Source organism: Acanthopagrus latus, chromosome 16 (genome assembly GCF_904848185.1).
Source record: "Acanthopagrus latus isolate v.2019 chromosome 16, fAcaLat1.1, whole genome shotgun sequence".
Lineage (NCBI taxonomy): Eukaryota > Metazoa > Chordata > Actinopteri > Spariformes > Sparidae > Acanthopagrus > Acanthopagrus latus.
Window position 1 is genome coordinate 3,807,264 of NC_051054.1, and position 19,108 is coordinate 3,826,371.

Genomic DNA, 19,108 nt, shown 5'->3' on the forward strand with positions numbered 1-19,108 from the left:
TCTCTCCGGAGAGCAGCGGAGAGGGAACGAGTCTCCAGATCCCCACGGCTGCTGCTGCTGCTGCTGCAAAGGTGTCGGGAAAAAAAGAAAGAAAAAAACTGGTCTGCAGACGAAGACGACCGGTTTTCATCATCATCATCATCGTGGGCTTTGATTACTTGTTGTCTGCCTCTTTTCTCACCTAGCAGCACAAGACGCACGTGTTTTATTGTTGGTTTTAAAGTCGCGTGTCGAGTTGATAAATCATGCGGCGTAGTCACAGCTGCCACATTGCATCAGTTTCAGCCGAGCAGCGGGAGGCTCGCCGAATCACAAACTCACAACCCAATTACTGACGGAAGAAGAAGGATTATTATTGTTCTGAATAATTTTTTTTTGGGGGGGGGGAATGACAAAACAGTTGCAGTCTGATCGCTGCAGACTGTGACTGGAATGACTTAAATGACCCAATTAGAGATATTTGAATAAGATTCTGACACCAGTAATTAATCTGCAGCATGTAAAAAAACTGTAAAACCTCTCAGCGTTACGGGGTGAAACTCGGCCAAATGTGACGCTGATGTCAACAAATTAAACCTGCAATAATAACGATAATAAAAGCAGATCTGATGGATCTCTTTGAACGTGGCGGTTTGTGTTTTTGTTGTCTCACCCGGGTTTGTGTGCAACAGCTTCCACCCTCCAGCATCCTCCCCTCCGATCCCGGCGTGTGGCTTCTTGTCGAACTTGCGTCTCCTCGCAGCCTACCGTGCCGGGTTCCCTCGGCAACCGCACAAACATGTTAATCACAGAGATCGTGACACGAGATAACACGTGAAGACGGACGGTTTATATAAATCAAGTAAAAAAAGACACTGTTATCACAACACGGCTTTGAGAGTCAATTTATCAAAATGTCTTTATTTGACGGGGATTATTAAGTTTGTGTATTTACAGTTTATAAGGAGGGAATGTAATTGACAACTTTAAAGACAGAATCACCTGGACGTCAAGGCAAATATTGGAAATTTAGCGTTGGTTAATATTTCATGATTACCTGCCTCGAGGTGAAAATACAAACAAACAACCAAAACACAACTCAGGTATTAGAAAAGACTTTAAATGAGAAACAGTTCTGGGGTGTTTTGAAGATTAATTCAGCAGCACATCAACAAAAATCACATCCAAAAGTTTTAGTTTCTTTAATCATGCAACAGATAGTAAAGTGTTGGTTTGCTAAATCATCACACAATGTCCCTCTTCAGCAGGGAGGTGAGTGTTCAGGCAGGTAATGTTGGGAAACAAACTAAATTCTGATAAACACAATTTAGTTTATTTTTCTCTCATTTTTCCTTCTGGTGAAATTCTACCGTCTTATTTTACATACACACAATCATGTAGACGGGTTCTGCTGCTATCTTCATCCTCTCATTCTTCCTCACGATTACTGAAATTCTTTTGAGTTAATTGCCTGTTAGTTGTGAAAATGGAGAGACACCAGAGCCCAGGCTGGATTAAACCTTCCAGGTTTGGACCGGCGGTCCCGTTTGGGGCGTGAGTGGTTAAATGTGAGCAGCACAGAATCAGATTTATCTGTCGCCGCTCGGCCTGTCGTCCTGGAAGTAGATCGGAGCATCTCTAATAAAAATTGTTCATAAAGTAATTGAGTAGATGTCGGTATATTTCTACAGGTATGTTACAGACTCTCTCGACCTCCTAACACTTTGATTTTGAGGGTAATTCATTTATCATCAAAGAGATGAAACACACAGTTAACACATTTTAACAATAGAGCTCATTGGTTGAATTTGTTTTCCTGATTTCTTTAGATGTAGCGATAATATCGTCATCGTGAATCTGTTCCACAATAATCATGCGATCATACAATCATTTTAGGTTAGAGCAACAGCCCTTAGAAACACGAGTGCACGTCTCGCAGGCTGTTAAACTAAAGAAGCACATTAGCCTGATCGAAACTCTACTGCAAATCTTTCTGAGCGGCTCAGTTATTTTGCGTTACATCCTCGGTAAGAGCGACAATCCTTCCTGAGGTGTCATCATGTATATTTTCATATATCACAGTATGTCATCATGTGTTGTTGCTTATCTAACAACCATTGTCTTGGCATAAACACTGTGTATTCTCACTATCCTCTCTCTCTGTAAACATATGCTAACTGCTCGCCGGATAACACGGCCAAATTTACCATCGTTTTACTCTCTGGCAGCGTCGGTGACGAGCAGCAGGTCGCGTCTTCGGGGGGGGGGGGGGGATCGCTCACAGGCCTTTATTGTATGTCACAATCTTACAGTCTGTGGCCGCGGCGATCTCCGGCTCCAGCTCGTTCACACCGATCTGTGGGAATGAAAAAGGTCAGGAGGGAAATATGTGAAACACTTGGCACGAGCTGGCACATATAACAACGTTTACATGCTGTATAATGCATCATCTTTATCATGAGCCGCTACTTAAAGATTAGAAGCAGTTTCATTTGTAACTAAATCATTCTTAAAAGCTTTAAATGTTCCGTATTTACTGCTAATGTGCAAAAAGAGCCAATTTGGCAGATTAAAGTCTAATTTGAGGTTTCGCATCTCCTAATATTTGAACGAGAGACAGATGGCTGCTGGAGTCGGAGGCAGAATCCTAATCAGACGTCTTGGTAGGTGTGAAATGGGGAAGTGGGACAAATTGAGTAGGCGGGGGGTCCGGGGGAACAGGGCATTCAAGTTGCTTTTTGGGGAGTTCGTTTTTTTTTTTTTTCATCTGCTATTCTTGCGAAAGTGTAAAAAGGACTTGTGAGAGGAAAAACAGGCCCCTCCGCAGAACAGGAGGCGTCTTTTTCACAGGACTGTTGGCGGCACATATGTCTGAAGTTTTTTGCCATATGGCTGTCGGGGCTATTTCCATCGGTAATTAAATCCTAAACATTTTAAAGCCAGAGCCGGTTGGCTTGTGTCAGCGAGTCATTTGGCAGAGGGAAGACAAAGAAAGATGGAGAGATACGAGCGAAAAAAAAACAAAATCGGGCTGATTAATGAGCAGGATGACACATACGGAGGTAATAAGGCTAAAGTTAGATGTCAGCCCGCTAGCCTGGATGGCATCGAGTGAATGAAGGCGGTGGAGGCTCCGGGCAGATCATAACAGAACAGGTTAAGCCTCAGAGGGCTACGCCTCATTAGGAGAGAGAGCCTCTGTGAAGGTAAAGAGGTCAGAAGACGGCGGTCATCAACATCAGTCACCGAGGCTGAGTCATGGCAGACCTGAGCGAGGGAGCGATCTGATACGGTCGGGGTGAGAGGGGTAACACTTTGTATTAAGCATTGACTGGTTGCTTATTAGCGCATTATAATGACTCTTAATTAGTCTTTATAAAGCACGACGACGCTGTGCAACAAACAGGCCGCGCACGATCCGATATCAGTGCATTTGCGATTGTTTCTGGACCATCAGAATGTTCTGCAGGACCGTCAACATGACTGACAGCAAGGAAGCTACATGGGAGAAGTTATCATCGGTGACACGTTGGGAAAGAGTTTATTTCTCAATGTAACCTGGTAAATAATTATGAAGTTCAAGTAAAAACAGCAACAAGAGTCGCAAAACTACGATGAAAAACATTAATTTAATTTTCTAGCTTTTGCTTAGTGACGAATTCTGAGTTAGAAAGACTTGATCTAAACTTATTTGGACACTATTTACGCTTTTGAGTTGTTACATGCAAATAGACGACAGATGACACTCATGTGGTTCTACCAACTTATAAAGCTCAGACCTGATTACTTATTATCAACCAGCATTAACTAAGAGGTTATTATGGGAAAACTCTTAGTTAACGGCCTAAGAAAGAGTCATTCCAACAAGCAACCAGTCGATGGTTGACATGTGTACCCTTAGGTAAAGATCATTTCGGGATGGCTCACCTGGGACATCTGTGGGAAGAGACTGATGGCGAGAGGCAGCGCCAGTCCGAAGGCGGCGAGGCAAACCAGGCTGTGGACGGGCAGGACGAGCCTCCGATGTCTCTGCAGGAGAGGAAGCCTGGAGGGATGCAGACGAGACGCGACGCTGTAAATTTATTGATCTTACAGTTATGGCACAGATATGTTTCGTGGTGTTGGCACTGGAGATGTTTTTTTTATAAGACTCGTCAGGAAACCGTTGAGACATCTAATAACTGGGAAATGAACAATGCTCTGTGGTTGATGCAGTGCAGGAACTTTGTGGCTTGGATTTAAAGATCAAATTCAAGGACTTTCAACGACTGTCCAGGCATAAACCCTGTCTGAGACACGGATCAACGTAACAACACCAAGAATTCAAAACTTCAATTTTTCTTTTAGCACAAAATAAATTCATGTGCTTTCATTGGCCAGTAGCTACACTGAGGAACTCAACTGTCTTTATTTTTTTTTTTGCCCCCAAATTCAAAACCTTTCAAGGGCCCCTGGGAACCTTGAATTTAATATTGTATACTGATAATCAATCAACTCCACGAAATTCCTGCCTAGAGTTCTTCAACTCTTCTGTGTAATCTCTTACAAATGTATTGAAACTGCTTAAAAAAAACTGTGTTGGCATTAACTGTTAAAATCTGCATTTTCTCTCCAAACCAAACAGACTTTTTTTTTAAGGATCCATCTCCACAAATATATTCCCTCGTCTCAGCCCGTGTTCCTCCTCCCTCGGCGCTGCCCTCTGTAGGATAATCCCCTCTTCAGTGTGTGGGACAGCGAACTCAGCAGGAGCCTGAGAACGAGCCGCTCCAGCTCTCCTCCACCAGCGACGCCTCTCCCCCTAACGAGGAGAGCTACTGCCTAATGAGGGAGCTCATTAACACATATGGCTGCCATGGTTTAATTAGGCTACACACACACACACACACACACACAATACACACACACACACACATCCGAGAAGTGGATTACAAAGAGGGGAAAGTCAATGGGAGAAAAAGTTGCGAGGTATGTGCGACGCGAGTGATGAAGGAAGGTTTGGGCACGCGTTTAAGTTTGAAAACCTCCAAATCAGCTGAAAAACTCCAAAATTAATGACACCATTTCAGGAAATTCTGGCTCGTGCTGAATAAACTGGCTGGTGGCCATGTTCCAGAGTCGAGGTCCGACCAGGTTTATCTGTTTACATGAACCGGTGACACCGTGACTGAGCCTCCCTGTCGACCAATTAATAGAATATCCCCGCTGACTCGTGTTGTGTCAGATGCAACTCGACGCCGCTGAACGACTCTGACAAGACATTTCATTTCTAGTTTTAAGTGTAGGAATCACTTGTGGCAACTTAGTTTCCTGACTAAAAGAAATATCTAATCATACGGTGGCCAAAACATAACATCACTCCACAAAACACAACAACGTTAAACAAAACATGATATTTAAAAAGTCCCAGAATTTTCATGAAATCGCACAAAACACAACAACAATTCTGAATGTTATGAAACTGTGTTATATCGTAGTAATAATATATAGTCTCTAATGGAACAACCATATAAATATTAACTGAAAAACATCATGTTATATTTAACAAATACATTTTCACATGTTTAAGGAGTACAATTAACGATACATGTCAATATATTGTCAATTTGCTTCAAGAACATATTTCAAACTATAATTAATGTACATTTTGATAATACATTGGCAAAAAACTATCAGTTAGAATATATCTTACTAAGTTTAATAAGTTTATATAAACTGTAAATAACTGCAATAAACTGCAATAACTTGTGAATTTGTCAATATATAGAGAATATATCATTAGATAGATTAAAGAATACATCAATCAAGTACATTAATTAATATATATTTCAATATATAAAGATTACATTACATACTCTTTACAATAAATTCATTAACAAACAATCAATTTATTGTTAATTAAACTTAAGTCAATAGTTATTGCACTGCTAACAATTAAATGCTTTAAAAAAAATATATACATCAACTAACTGTTAATCAAAGTTTATTTAACTATGAATCAACCATTTATCAATGATGGTTATTATTACAGATGACACTAATCTCAAACATGAGCCTGTGTGAACGCGTCACGTCAGTGTAAAAGGTAATTACAAGGTGAAAATATTGTCATAACACATTTTAATTGACACCAATCGAGGAAAATAGCTAGAGCGCCGGTATATTAGATGTATATATATGGAAAACATATTTCCTTTGTATAAGGGGTTCCCTTAATGTGAGTATATGTTTGCACGAAGAAAACAAATAAATGCAAAGGCAATGAAACGTCAGCGACGAGCCTTTGTGACCGTTTGTTTCACCTTTTGTTCGGCTCGTGTCTCTTCCTGCAGGGCCGGCTGAACTGTGTACACAGGCGCATGTAATTAAAGTGTAAAGCAGGTTTCTAATTATTGCACTAAACAAACACCTCATGAAGGAGGTGGGGGTGATTATGAACACGTGATAAAAGTCAGGAGGCGTCTCTTTGTCAACAGCTGGGGAAGAAGAAGAAGAAGAAGAAGAAGAAGAAGAAGAAGAAGAAGAAGAAGAAGAAGAAGAAGAAGAAGAAGGAGCTACTGTTTAAATGTTGCAGCTGTTGTTGAGATTCAGTCTTTTTCTTGACTCAACTCTCCACTGGCATCCGGGTGAGGAGGTATTGACTAAATATTCACTTCTGGCTGAACATGAGAGCCTGACACATGAACTGAAACACGGATACTAGGCTCCAAATTTGAAACCGAAGCGGAAGTGAAGCTGTCGGTGCAGCTAGATGTAAAGAACAATAAATACCACGTTCTGAATACACTTACAGGTCTGTTACGTCTCGTAGCTACTGAAGCACATGCAGGACAGAACCTGCTGTCAGGGACCCGACTCTACTCTCAGCAGGGTCATCCATCACCGAGGGGCCGCCCGGCAGCCCGTCTCTGTCCCCTTGTTTTCGCTCCATTGAGAGCCACTGAAGGCGAGCTGACATGGAGAATAGCTGAGCCCTCCTCACCTGCAGCCCACCGTCCCCCCTCGCAGCCCTCTGCTCGCTCTCACAGACACTCCCTCCCTCATTCAGTCATTCAAGCTGCCAGGAATCCCAAACACACCTGGGCAGCCGGCCTGGCTGCCTGAGCCCGCCTGCTCGGAGCGGTCGGGACAAGTGCTGTCAGGGATTTACAAAGATGGCCGCATTCCTCGGCGCACCGCAGGCGCAGCCGGGGCCATCGATCACGGGATGTCCGTATAAACACACTGCATCATTAAGACGTCATTACAGTCATATCACACAGCGCTGAATCTCTGCGGCGGAGACGGGTCAGCGACTATGAAAGCAGCTCCGAGAATGAAGACATCTGAGACTCCGTGCGTTCGAAAATATTAATCTTTGTGACGTTAATTCACTATGATGTGTAATTTAGTCAGGGGTCACGTGCATTTCTGAATTAATCCAACTTGTGTTACAGCAGAACACTAAAGCCCATTTTTAATCTCTTTTCCGACAATGATTCAACATCTAAAGGGTGAAACGCCTTTGCACAAATGAAGTGATGTGTTTAATGTGTGCAGCAGCTGAAGAGACGGAAGAAGAAAAGGAAGCAGCACCGACCGAAACTTCTGCAGAAAATAAAACAGTTTAGGGACGACAAGCGTCACCGCACTGCATTGAAAAGCTTGATCGTTTACAGTACAACTGAGTGTCTAATTTTGGTTATTGATTAACTGTAGAGCTTCACAGGAATGGCCATATTCTCAAATTATAAATCTGGTGAAGTAGCAGCAGTGCCAGCGTAGCCAAACACACACAGGTGCAGGGAAGTGCCAGAGGTAGACGAGTCGCCAGTACTGCATGTTCGAATGTAAGATGTCTTACTATGACCTTTATTTAGGGTTAGAAAACTAAAAAAAAATGTAGCTTCTTACTTTTCCAGCACAGTCATGATCAGGGGGGGAAGCACCAGAATCGGCATCGGAAGCACCATTCTGGTCAAAGCCATCTCTAAAAGTGCCTGAAGGAAGAAAAATCAACCATTTTGTTCGGGGTCATCGATTGAATCCATCACATCAGTCAACAAAGCAACAAAACTGCACCTGAAGAATTTTAACATCAGATAAAAAGTTTCCTGAGCAGAGCGACATACATGCCTGGCCGCCACTTTGGACGTTCCCACCACGTTCCCGCTGTCGTCCAGCACGCTGATGCCCTCCGACAGCTCCGAGTGTCTCATGAGCACCACGTTGCAGACGTTTGCACTCGCTGTGGAGACGTGAGAAGGAGTTCGTAAAAATCAAAGCGTCGCACCTCTGGGAATTTTACTTTTTTATTTATAATTTCACAAATTATATTTTCACTCTATGAGCTTCAGATCAGGCAGCTTGTATGGAGCCATAAGAGCAGGAATGGGTTTGGTTCCTTGCTCAAGGGCACCGTGGAAGATACTGTAAGGATGAATGATTACTGAATGGCCGGCTGAGCTGTCAGACAGGCTGAACTGGAAGGTTTTAATTAACTGGAGGGGATTCACAGGTAATCTTTTACTAGAGAATAGTTTCAGATTTCAAGTTTTGCATTTTCTGAGTTAATCTAACACTTTGGAGATCATGACAAAATGTTCTGGTGCAGGACAAACTGTCCACATGCATGTTGTCCTCAAGATGATTCCTAATAACTCTGAAGATCCCTCTTCTTCTAATTTCACACAACACGTTGGTTTGCGACCAAATACCTGCACAACTAATGGGTTTAGTGGTAATTAGCGAACATTAGTCTGCTGTTTCTAGCTACAAAAGGCTCTGAGTATTTAACAGAGAGCTCTTTCTCTGTCAGAAGTGTCTGCATGCAGTTGTCAGACACTTAGAATAACAACCTTTGACAGTTGGAGTTGCCCCAAAGGATTACGCTGCAGCCACCACAGCTGTGTCACAGGTCTGTATTAAGGTCCTGGTAATATGTGTTAAATAGCTAATGAGTCTGTTTAAGATGTTTATTGGAATTAATAAGATTGTATAAGCATCTTACACGGATCAATTGTTGGATTATACGACATTCATAGCCTGTAGTAAACAAATACTGAGCACTGTGTGTGTGTGTGTGTGTGTGTGTGTGTGTGTGTGTGTGTGTGTGTGTGTGTGTGTGTGTGTGTGTCGGACACCGTAACCAAGGTGACAGATGGGCCGACAAACAGCAGCGTTGTCGCCGCTGTGATTTATTCACGAGAGCCAAAATGAACACAAATGTATGTTAATGCAGACAGACCTTTCTCCTTGACTCTAATAGGAATAAGAAAAAACTCATTTTAGAGAGTTTAGTGGTGTCGCCGCGAGCCTTTTTAATTTAAGACAACAGCGTTCAGAGTTATCTGCAACCAGGAGCTGCAGGGCGGACAGGTCGCTTTGTGAGGGGAATTCAATTGACTGAGCAAATAGATCTTTTTACCTACAAGGGATTTTCTTTTTCTTTTTTTTTTTTTTTTTAATCCAGACCAATTAACAAGAGGGACAGATAGTGGCAGGGAATAACAGAAAAAAACTACGGCAAACAGATCAAATAAAAAAAAAAATAATCATAAAATGCAACTAAAGATTCAATTTTATAATTACTTTGACGCTTTTAATAATTTAATTATAAATCCGTGAGGCTAAATGCTGAAATATTTGGCTGTAATGTGCAATTATTTGAAATAATTACATTCATGTACATTCTAATTGTCCACTAATAACTGGTGGCGCACTCGCCGAAATGCAATCCAAGAACTTTTCCACGTAATTACTTTCCTAAATATCACAAATAGAGACAAATATTTTCAAAACACAACAAATTAATTATCCAGTACATTTCTGGCGGCGTGTCTTTTTTCCCCCCCTCCGGTTAAAGTTCTTCGCAATCTAATTGAATGACGAGGCCGCCCGCTTGATTAGGTTATTACAAATAAATCTAGCCTTAAGTAAGCAAACAAAATCAAGCGGGTGAAAACTCAAACAGCACTTTGCTTTCGCCCCGCTTCAATTAGACATTTTAATTACCTTTTATATGGGCCAAGCAAAAAACAACAACAGCAACCACAATGAACAAACAGAAATCAGGTAAATGAGGCCTTGACATAGACGCCACTTTGGGGGTAATTATCCAATTTGTTTGCGGCAGCAGAGTTCTAACGAGCAGCCAATTACCAGGCAAAGGCTGCGCTGTAGAAACCTGTTGATTTAATTGAAAGAACCGCCATGGTGAGAGAGGGGGAGGCAAACAATTTAATTATGAGCCAGCAGCCCCGGGGCATTCTGGGACACGGGTCTATACCCCTGGGTGTGACTGTGTGTTTTGCGGGAGAGTGGCATGAAAATCAGCTTTGTGGCTCCACACACGTCTGACAAAGAGAGCGCACAACACGTCTGCGACCCTGCAGAGGGAAACGGACCGCTTTGGCTCGCATACAGAGACTTCTAATGATCACAGAGCGGCTCTTAGCTGACAGACACCGAGGAGAACAATGACTTTAGATTGACTGTATGTGGAGATTTATATTAGCTGTTTATGTTTTAAGATCATGTGCATCATGAAAATAGAACGAGCAGCGAGGAAAACGATATTTGTTGGCGGCTGCGCGTCAAGTTTTCTTTAAATAACATGTATCACACCAATATGTGGACAAACCGGATGCATGAACAATGATCATCATTGGGATCATTATTATTCATCTCCAGAGGATTAAACTTGACCCTGACCTTTGACCCTAGTTAATGACAAAATACCTCAAAGCTAATACCTCAAACATTATAGCACTGCATAGATAGCATGCTAAACATTAGCATGTGTCACTAATTAACACAAACACTACATGATGAAATGTTAAAGGTCCAGTGTGTAGGATTAACGGGGATCATAATCATGTTTTCATTAGCGTACAATCACCAGGAGAGAAGAGTCAGCGTGATTTCGTTACCTCAGAATGAGTCTGTGATTCCTACAGACGGAGCTTGTCCTCCGCAGTCAGCCATGTTTTTCTACAGGAGCCCAGAAGGGACAAACCAAACGCTTACAATATTTCTTAATTTGGAATAAATCGGAATATTAGGCTTCATGTAAATTTAGCGAGCGGCTCTAAGGAAAGTGGGCGGTATCATCTGGCCACGATCTGCAACAAGTCCTTAACACTGGACCTTTAACTAAAGGGCCACTTCCATCATTTGTCACAATTATTCCACTGTTGAAGGCTGTGAAACGAGACTGAAAGCTCCATAAGAAAATGTAAATATCTGAAAAAACAAAAAAAAAGACGTCTTAAATTTCTACTAAAATCTCCCAGGATTATCTCAAGTCTGGAGAAGTTGTTCGTCCCAAACCAAAACTAAGTTGTTTAAACTAATTTGGTTTAAAAGGCGGTTTTAGCAGAGACCTGGGGATCTAATCCCTGCTGCTGTGAGCCTTCTGAACTCACCCACTGCTGGGAAGGGGATGAACCTCTGCACCAAAAGCCTGGTCGTTGGGCTGAAGCGGCTGGCTCTACGGATTAACACGTTCAACCCGACCTGAAGGGGAAAACCACATGACCACACCATACAGACAATCAACCACTGAGGATTATATTTGAATAACAACTTGTTATGTTTTTGGAAGCTTGAAGCACGGACACACGGATATGGTTCGATCAGGAGGAACACGTTTCTAAATACTGAGCTGTATTTTAACACGCTGGAAAGCTGGAGTCAAAAGGCTACGTGCTCTCAGATAACACACCGCCGGCCTCTGGCTGTCCCCCGGCCCGGCGGGGGGTCGTCACCAGAGCGTTCGTCTAATTGGAGAGCTCCTAACCCCCTCCCCGCCCGCCGTTCCGCCCTCCAGGCACCCCGCGAGTTTTTTCTGTGCTCGCTGCCGTCACCGAGCCTGAGGGCAGCAGCCGGATGAACGCCCAGTGGGACCAGTAATTGGCTCGGTTTGAGCCCTGTTGTCCACACTGTGTCAGGCAGGTGTGTGAACCTGTATTACAGCCTTTTGACATTTGAGGCCTTTGATGACATTAAAAGGTAAAAAGAAAGGTTTAACTCATAAGAGTATTGTGGCAGGTTATGCTGATATCTGGTCGGTTTCCTGTCAAAACAATTTAAAGTACTTGGTGTTTTGGATTCCTGTCAGGGTGGAAAAGCATCTCAAACCACCGTTAAACCTTTTGAGCTCTGCGTTGAAGAACAGATTAACAATATTTGTTCTGGGTTAAAGAAGGAATCTTATACCACGACTCAACAAACAACACAAAGCAAACATATCACGGCTGCAGGTTCTACAGTCTTTGTGTAGCGTTTGTTCAACTCACAGCGATGGAGACGGCGCTGGTCACCGCTCCGAGGTATCCCTGGACGAATTTGGAAGCTGGAGCCGGCTAAAGTGACACAATCAGAGACATTACAGCTCGTAAATACTTTGCTCCAGTTAACGTACACTGTGAATGGGACTGATTTACTGACCTTGGAGGCGTTGCGGTTGCAGTAGTTGACGCAGGCGTTGTGACTCTGGTTTAACCACTGTAGAAGGAGAGATGTGCTAGTTAATCGTGTTCATCTGTGAGTAAAGATGCTACATTTAGCACTGTTATGTGCCTGTCTGATTAAGCTTGTGTAAGTTTGTGTCAGAAAATTCTGGACAAAGACATTTTTATTCTATTGCAGACATGAGAAGATAAAATAAATGTGTCAATGTACACACTCATGATAAAGGGAAATCCTAATTGGGTGGCTTATTGATAGTTCTCTTACTCTTCTGATCAAAAACTTTGATCTGAAGCTCAGTTATGAGGCTGTTCTGTAAATAACTTTCTTTAAAATGATAGCAACTTCTGATTGATGCATACCAACTCAAGGTTCAAGCACCATCCACTCCATGGGTCAGATAAATGGTGTTTGTCCCAAGTGCATATTATCATTATTATATAATTGCATCAGTGTTAATCAATAACTCTTTCTAGTGGCGTTATCCTTAGAAAGCTGAATACTTTGACATCTTACTGACAGGATGGAAACACTGCTGAAATGTTGATTAATGCACGTTTTCTTTATAAGTGAATGACCTGAACTGAAACTGAAACTGAGGTCAGTCTGAGTTTTACAGGTGGAGAAGCAGGTATTTACCTGCCAGAAGATGGTTGACACCAGCGTCTGATTTGGTAGAAGGAGGCCAACAACCTGCACAGAGAGAACGACCCTCGTCAAAACAAGGCTTGAACAATCTGCTCGAGGTTCAAATTTAATTTAAAACAATGTGATATAAACATGAATATGTAGATGCAATACTGAAATCTTACCACTGGTGTTCCAAATGGGATGAAACCTGTTAGAGACAGTCAGTAATATCACTGTTTTAACTCATTACTGTTTGATTTTGGGTTATTTTATTACTTTAAATACATCATATTGGTCAGAATATATTAAATCTCTGGCGTCTCTTGACCGGACCGAGCTACTCGTGTTTGCGTTCTTCAAAAGGGCCTCGAGAACTTCTCGATCACCGTGGGAGAGCGGTTTTAATCAGCACCCAGCTGAGTGTGACCTTTTTCCAGACAACCTGAAGAGCCCCGTTGAGCCGTGACAGTTCCCAGGATGAACGACGCCTCCATGTTGGACCACATAACAAGCCCCTAGATCCCTGCTCCACCTCCACCACCACCTCCACCCATCACCCCTGAGGGCTTCCACACCCAGCTACTGTACCTGACATCCGAAAGGGCATGAGGATCTTCTCCCCCGTGTCAGGGTGGATGATGGCCTGTAATAGCAGCGTAATGATTAGAATCAGGCGATAATGAGAGCTGAATTATTTGGTTAGTTCAGGTCGAGAGAAAGTTTCGTGCTGGGGCTGAAAAGGGAAGGAAAGTTTGGACGAATCAACTGTCTAAGTGCTGAAGGCCTGAAGCAAACCTTTCGATGTCAGCTGTATTATTTCCCACGTTTCTGTTGTGTCTTTTAAAGTCGTCTCATACGTACGCAGACACAAACGACAGAGCTCTGTCGGTGCAGTATCCTCTCTGCCGTAAGATAAAGACTGATGGAAATCTCTTTTCCTCTTTTGCTTCAGCGGTGAGGAGATCTGCTGATTGGAGAGGAACAGAAGGAATCTCGCTTCTACCTGAAGTTCATGGAGCCGATCTTCAACTTGTGGAGGATGAGGGCGCTGTCATGTCTGTCATGTACAGCCAAGACCTTGTTCTTAGTATTAGTCCTAGTCTTGGTCTATTACTCGTTTCAGTCATGAACATTTGCTTCTTCCCGCTTCTTAAATGTGAGGATTTACTGCTTTCTTTTGTCATATACAGCAGTTATTGAGAAGTTGTTTGACTGAAAGATAAACTGATTAATCGTGAAAATGAACGGCAGTTTATCTGCTGATGAAAAAGATCGGCAGCATTGTAGTGAGGACTGTAAAAATATCAGATCTTCATTTATCGTGTCCAAACAAAGTCACAATAACAAAATTATTGTGATATCTACAGTCTTTTCAAAATAAAAGTGGCATTTTTTTGTGTGTTTTCTCTTTTTTTGGCTGAATAAATTACCCTCAAAATACGAGAATAATGAGGTGAGGAGAGAGTCTTTAACTATAACTTTAACAAAAATAGGACATTTGGTGACTTTTAACATTTTTTTTCAAATGTAAAAACACATGTTGAAAAGAGAAAAAGGGGCGAGGGCGAAGTGATTAAGTGCATTTTGAACATGCTGTTGATCAATTTCAGAAAAGCTATTAAAAAGAGCACAGAACTGAGTTCTACCTCACAACTAATTCATTAAATAATGTATTAATTCATTAAAATAATTAGATTTTCATAAAGCTGGTGTCTAAATAAAACTTAAAGTAAAGCTGCGTTTCCATATGTCTGTTAATAGTTTGACCGGCTGCACCTGCAGTTCAGTGACTGTCAGACGTCTTCTGAAGCTGCTAATTAGCGCCGGAGTCTGTTTCTTCTTTTTCATTTTGCTGCTTCACCGTCTTCCTCATGTGACCCTTAAAGCTTTTAAATGTTGCGTTCCACTGTTTCGCTCTCTGTCAGATTGTTTGTCGTGTCAACAGGTGAGGTGTCGAGCTGGAGTGTGAACACTTGTTTGCTTGTTTGCCGGCTCACGACACCGTGCCACAACATGCCGGAGACGACAAAGATAGTGATCGGAGAGTGACGAGGGAGGGAAACATCTTACCTGCTTTATTTTTTGAGCTTGCCAAAGCTGTAAAGACACACGACAAATAGAGAAGAATGTGTCATGTAACCGCCTTAATTATAAGTGATGTAGAAACACAATCCTTCGTTATTTATTTGGTTTCAAACAGGGACAGTGAACTTATCAACAGCTCTGCTTCTGTCCTTTTTGTCAGTTAAATACAAGAAACGTAAGAACAAAAAATGGTGCCTTTAAACGTCTATCAAGGAGATATTTGGTTATTTTTACATCCTCGCTCTAAATACTAAATACTCCACAAACACCTGTCCCCCTTCTGAGGACTAATTAACACAACCTGAACGGTGTTGCTTCTCAAAAACCAACACTCGGAGAACAAAACAAAGAGTCTGAGCGTTTACGACACTCGTCAATGCAAAACACCTCCCTCTCTGTCACCACAGGGTCTCACTTGCCGAGTTTACCTGAGCGTCCGTCACTCCTGGAGGCAGAGTTCCCTGCTTGAAGCGGCGCAGCAGCTCCACGCTCTCCTGCAGCCGCTTCTGATCGGACACAACAGATAAAGAGTCAGACAGATGTGGAGTCAGGTCAGGACGCTGTTCCCCGGAGCGTCTCAGAGCTAAGAGATGTTTTTGTTCTGCTCCTCCACTGTGTGGCTCAATGTGCGATAATTGTGTTTCACTGAAACTTTCATGCTGATTTTCAGTTGACAAATGAGTTTCCTAAAAGGTAATGAGAGCAGCTTTCTGGGGTGTGATCATTGTCTAATGCTGAGCAAAATACAACGACGTGCTCCAATTTGTTCTAATGAGCTGCCATCTGTGTGTGCATGTGTGTGCGTGTGTGTGTGTGTGCGTTACTCTCTCTGAGATGGAGTCAGGTGTGTACTTTCTGACAGTGTGCGCACAAGAGGTTGTGTGTGCATGTGATCGTATGCAAAAAAAAAAAAATCACAGCCGTCCCAGTTCCACTCTCATCATTAGGGGGCAAGTCGAGGCTACGCCTGGCTCAGCAGGATGCAAGGTGTGTGTGTGTGTGTGTGTGTGTGTGTGTGTGTGTGCGTGTGTGTGTGTGTGTGTGTGTGTGTGTCCTCCCCTCACAGCTGCCCAACACGTCCACACCTCATCACATCCCAGGAGCTACTGCCGCTATTACTGTCACCAAAGAGCCCGCTAACAGCTTCATTACCCAGAGCAGCAGAGCTCTGATGAGTCCGTGAGCAGAATCACCACAACACGACCGAGACGCAGGGGAAGTGTTGCGACGGCCGGACCGGCCCGGTGTTTAGAGAGGAACGGTTCTGTGACCCGATAAGGTCAGAGATTTGTTCCCTGCGAAGCCTTAAATATGTTAATATGTCAAGAAGGTTTTAGTGAAAATACCAAATTCAATCCTTCTTTTGTTTCTTTCTTCTTTATTAAATTCTGTCACTGCGTCTTTCACTGAAAACTGTCTCAGATTTACAGATTAAAAGATTTTTTTATAGTTGTTATCAAACTAGAGAAGGACTCTGCAAATATATCATTATCATTTTGGTTGATTTGTTTGAATACACAAAAACTACTAAATGGATTTCCACTAAATTTTTAACCTTACCTTATTTTCTCATGGAATAATTGATGAATCTCTGACTGACTACAACCTGATGTGGATAAAGGTTGACCGCTGGGTCTTGGCGGAGGTTTGCACTCTACTGATGTCCATTCTTGCTGTGATATGAGATTATACATGATATATATTATATATCTTGTTGTCTTTTCCTGGTTTTAAATGCTGCATAACAGCAAAGTGATGCCATTATCAGACCACTTTACTCTGTCTTCACTAATGCTCAGTCATAATATCCACCTCACTGATCCTTATTCATCAAATGTCTGATTGTGTTCATGTTGTATGCGGAGTTAGACTGTGTAACAGATACATCCGAAAAATGACTGAAATACTATTTTAAGGCCACGTTGCTCAGCCTGGCACCGAAAGCCTGCAATAATTCATGATGTTTGCGTACCTCCGTCACAAAGAGTGTGCTGGGGTCGATCACATCCAGGAAGTGCCTGAACCGACCCAAAAACGTGCTCTGAGAAGACAAGAGAAGAAGAATAAATCACAATTTACAGCTGAAATGCGTCCTCTTATCTTTTAACGTGTCCCTGTTTTAATGTGTCATCACAGGAACACCTGAGTTCTAGTGAAGCTCAAACACAGGGAGTCAAATCTGGATCCTGGACTGTTTCTTCGTGCAGAGAGAGGCACGGAGAGATTCCAGCTGTCCCCCGGTAAACAGCGACATTACATCCCGCCAGATGTTTCAACACGCCAGGTGGAGCCTCCTCATTAATACCCCCTCACAAACTGTTTCCTATCTGCATCTTTTAGGGACCCGGATCCACTCACACCATCCCAGCAATTACTCTCTATAATGACTGCGCCAGAAATACCTTCTTCTTTTTTTTTTCCCTCTCTCTCTCAATCATTTCTTCATAACCGAGCAGAAGGATATCATGTTTTCGGAGACGCAGCCCTGAGAAGCACAACCCGTCCCTCCTCTAACTTCATCTTAATTACACTAACCGCTAATTTGGATGAAAATCTGGTATGTGACTCACTGCTGCGCCTTGTGACTTCCTGAACATATGGATGTCTGGTGAAAACACGGCGCAGGGGGATAGTTTTCTTTTTCTTTTTTTTTTTTTCCTTAAATCTGTTAGATTCAATTATTCATCGGTGTCACAGTCCGACTTGACCGCTGTGAGCTGACGGCGGCTTCACTGGTGCTGCACCGTATTCTGCGACCTGGTTTTGATCCAATCACGCCCCTGGAAATATTGTTACTACATTTTTTGGTCGCATAAGTTTCATATTTATACATAAATCACTGAAAATCAACAGTCAAATTCCTTGCACATGAAGATTAGGCCGACCAGACGTCAAGCAGCTGTGGCTCAGGTGGCAGAACCAGCATCTTGTTAATGAAAGGTTGTTGGTTCGATTCCCCCTGGTCCTTGGAATGGGCAGCCACCCTCATCAGTGTATGAATATATGAATTACTGTAAGCTGTTTTTGACAAAAGTGTCTGCTAAATGTCTTAGAATGTAAGTGAATCCACAAAAGTTGAGAAGAAGAAGGAGTGGAATGTAACTAAGTACTTTATAGATATTGGTATTTTCCTTTTTATGCACCTTTTTCATCTCTACTCCACTACATCTCTCAGGAATAATGGTCTTTTTTTTCATACCACTGCAGGTTACCAGTTACTTTTCAGATTACAACTTGTTTTTTATGCTCCACCTTAAAGCTAAATAAAAAAAAAACAAAAAAAAAAACACTTAGATTACTTCCTGATGTGGGTCACATGACAGGACATCGCTTGTAAACACACTGATGTTGACATACTGCAGAGTTAACTGTTAACAAGTCAGACTGAGAAGAAGAAGCTGCAGCTACAAACTCGACTTCACTCGTCTTCATGTTCTCACAGGTCACATGTCGCAGTAAACTTCCTGCTGGTGACTTTAAAAGAAATAAATAAAAGTTACCTGGTCGAAACGAGAGCTGCCATGCTGGAATGTGGGATATTCAGACATGCTGCTGCAGACACACACACACACACACACACACGCACACACACACACACACACTTCTGTCACCGAGGATAAAACGCGTGTTCAACCAACACTGCGTGGAGCGTGCAGCTGTCTGTCTGCGCGGGTCAGCTGGCTGGACTCTGGAAGGCAGGGTGCATTCTGGGTAATGTAGTTATCTCCTGCTCTGCTGGGTGCAGCCTCTGGAAATCTGACTACACTTCCCAGGAGAACATGCGTTGTTTTCACAGCTTTAGGAGGGAAGTTAAGGAGGAAACATGTTGTGTTTCAGTAGAAGAGAGAAAAAAAGAGACATTTTTAATTGTCCTGTTGTTTGTGGGAGCAGTGAGGAAGCTGCTGGAGTTTGAAGAATGAGTTTAAAGAGTATAACATAGAGCCCCCTGGTGGTGGTTTAGGAT

The 19,108-nt window shown here is 42.6% G+C and overlaps 1 protein-coding gene across 3 annotated transcripts in view; it reads right to left on the reverse strand.

Moving 5' to 3' along the window:
• sfxn5a (sideroflexin 5a) overlaps positions 1 to 18,826 on the reverse strand; it is a 33,235-nt gene extending 14,409 nt beyond the window's left edge. For 2 of the 3 annotated variants that reach the window (XR_005070267.1, XR_005070266.1), the window contains exons 1-15: positions 18,645 to 18,826; positions 17,117 to 17,185; positions 15,573 to 15,650; positions 15,130 to 15,156; positions 13,648 to 13,702; positions 13,242 to 13,267; positions 13,069 to 13,122; positions 12,409 to 12,465; positions 12,258 to 12,323; positions 11,385 to 11,475; positions 8,091 to 8,206; positions 7,873 to 7,958; positions 3,907 to 4,024; positions 2,187 to 2,335; positions 653 to 760 (exon numbers count right to left, since the gene is read on the reverse strand). Coding sequence is in view for 1 of the 3 variants with exons in the window: in XM_037071794.1 (XP_036927689.1) it covers positions 2,258 to 2,335; positions 3,907 to 4,024; positions 7,873 to 7,958; positions 8,091 to 8,206; positions 11,385 to 11,475; positions 12,258 to 12,323; positions 12,409 to 12,465; positions 13,069 to 13,122; positions 13,242 to 13,267; positions 13,648 to 13,702; positions 15,130 to 15,156; positions 15,573 to 15,650; positions 17,117 to 17,185; positions 18,645 to 18,692 (969 nt within the window). In the remaining 2 variants the exon portion in view is untranslated. Of the gene's footprint in view, positions 1 to 652; positions 761 to 872; positions 2,336 to 3,906; positions 4,025 to 7,872; positions 7,959 to 8,090; positions 8,207 to 11,384; positions 11,476 to 12,257; positions 12,324 to 12,408; positions 12,466 to 13,068; positions 13,123 to 13,241; positions 13,268 to 13,647; positions 13,703 to 15,129; positions 15,157 to 15,572; positions 15,651 to 17,116; positions 17,186 to 18,644 lie in introns of those variants that run through there. The other variant, XM_037071794.1, reaches the window with a different exon arrangement.
• Between the last annotated feature and the right edge of the window lie 282 nt (positions 18,827 to 19,108).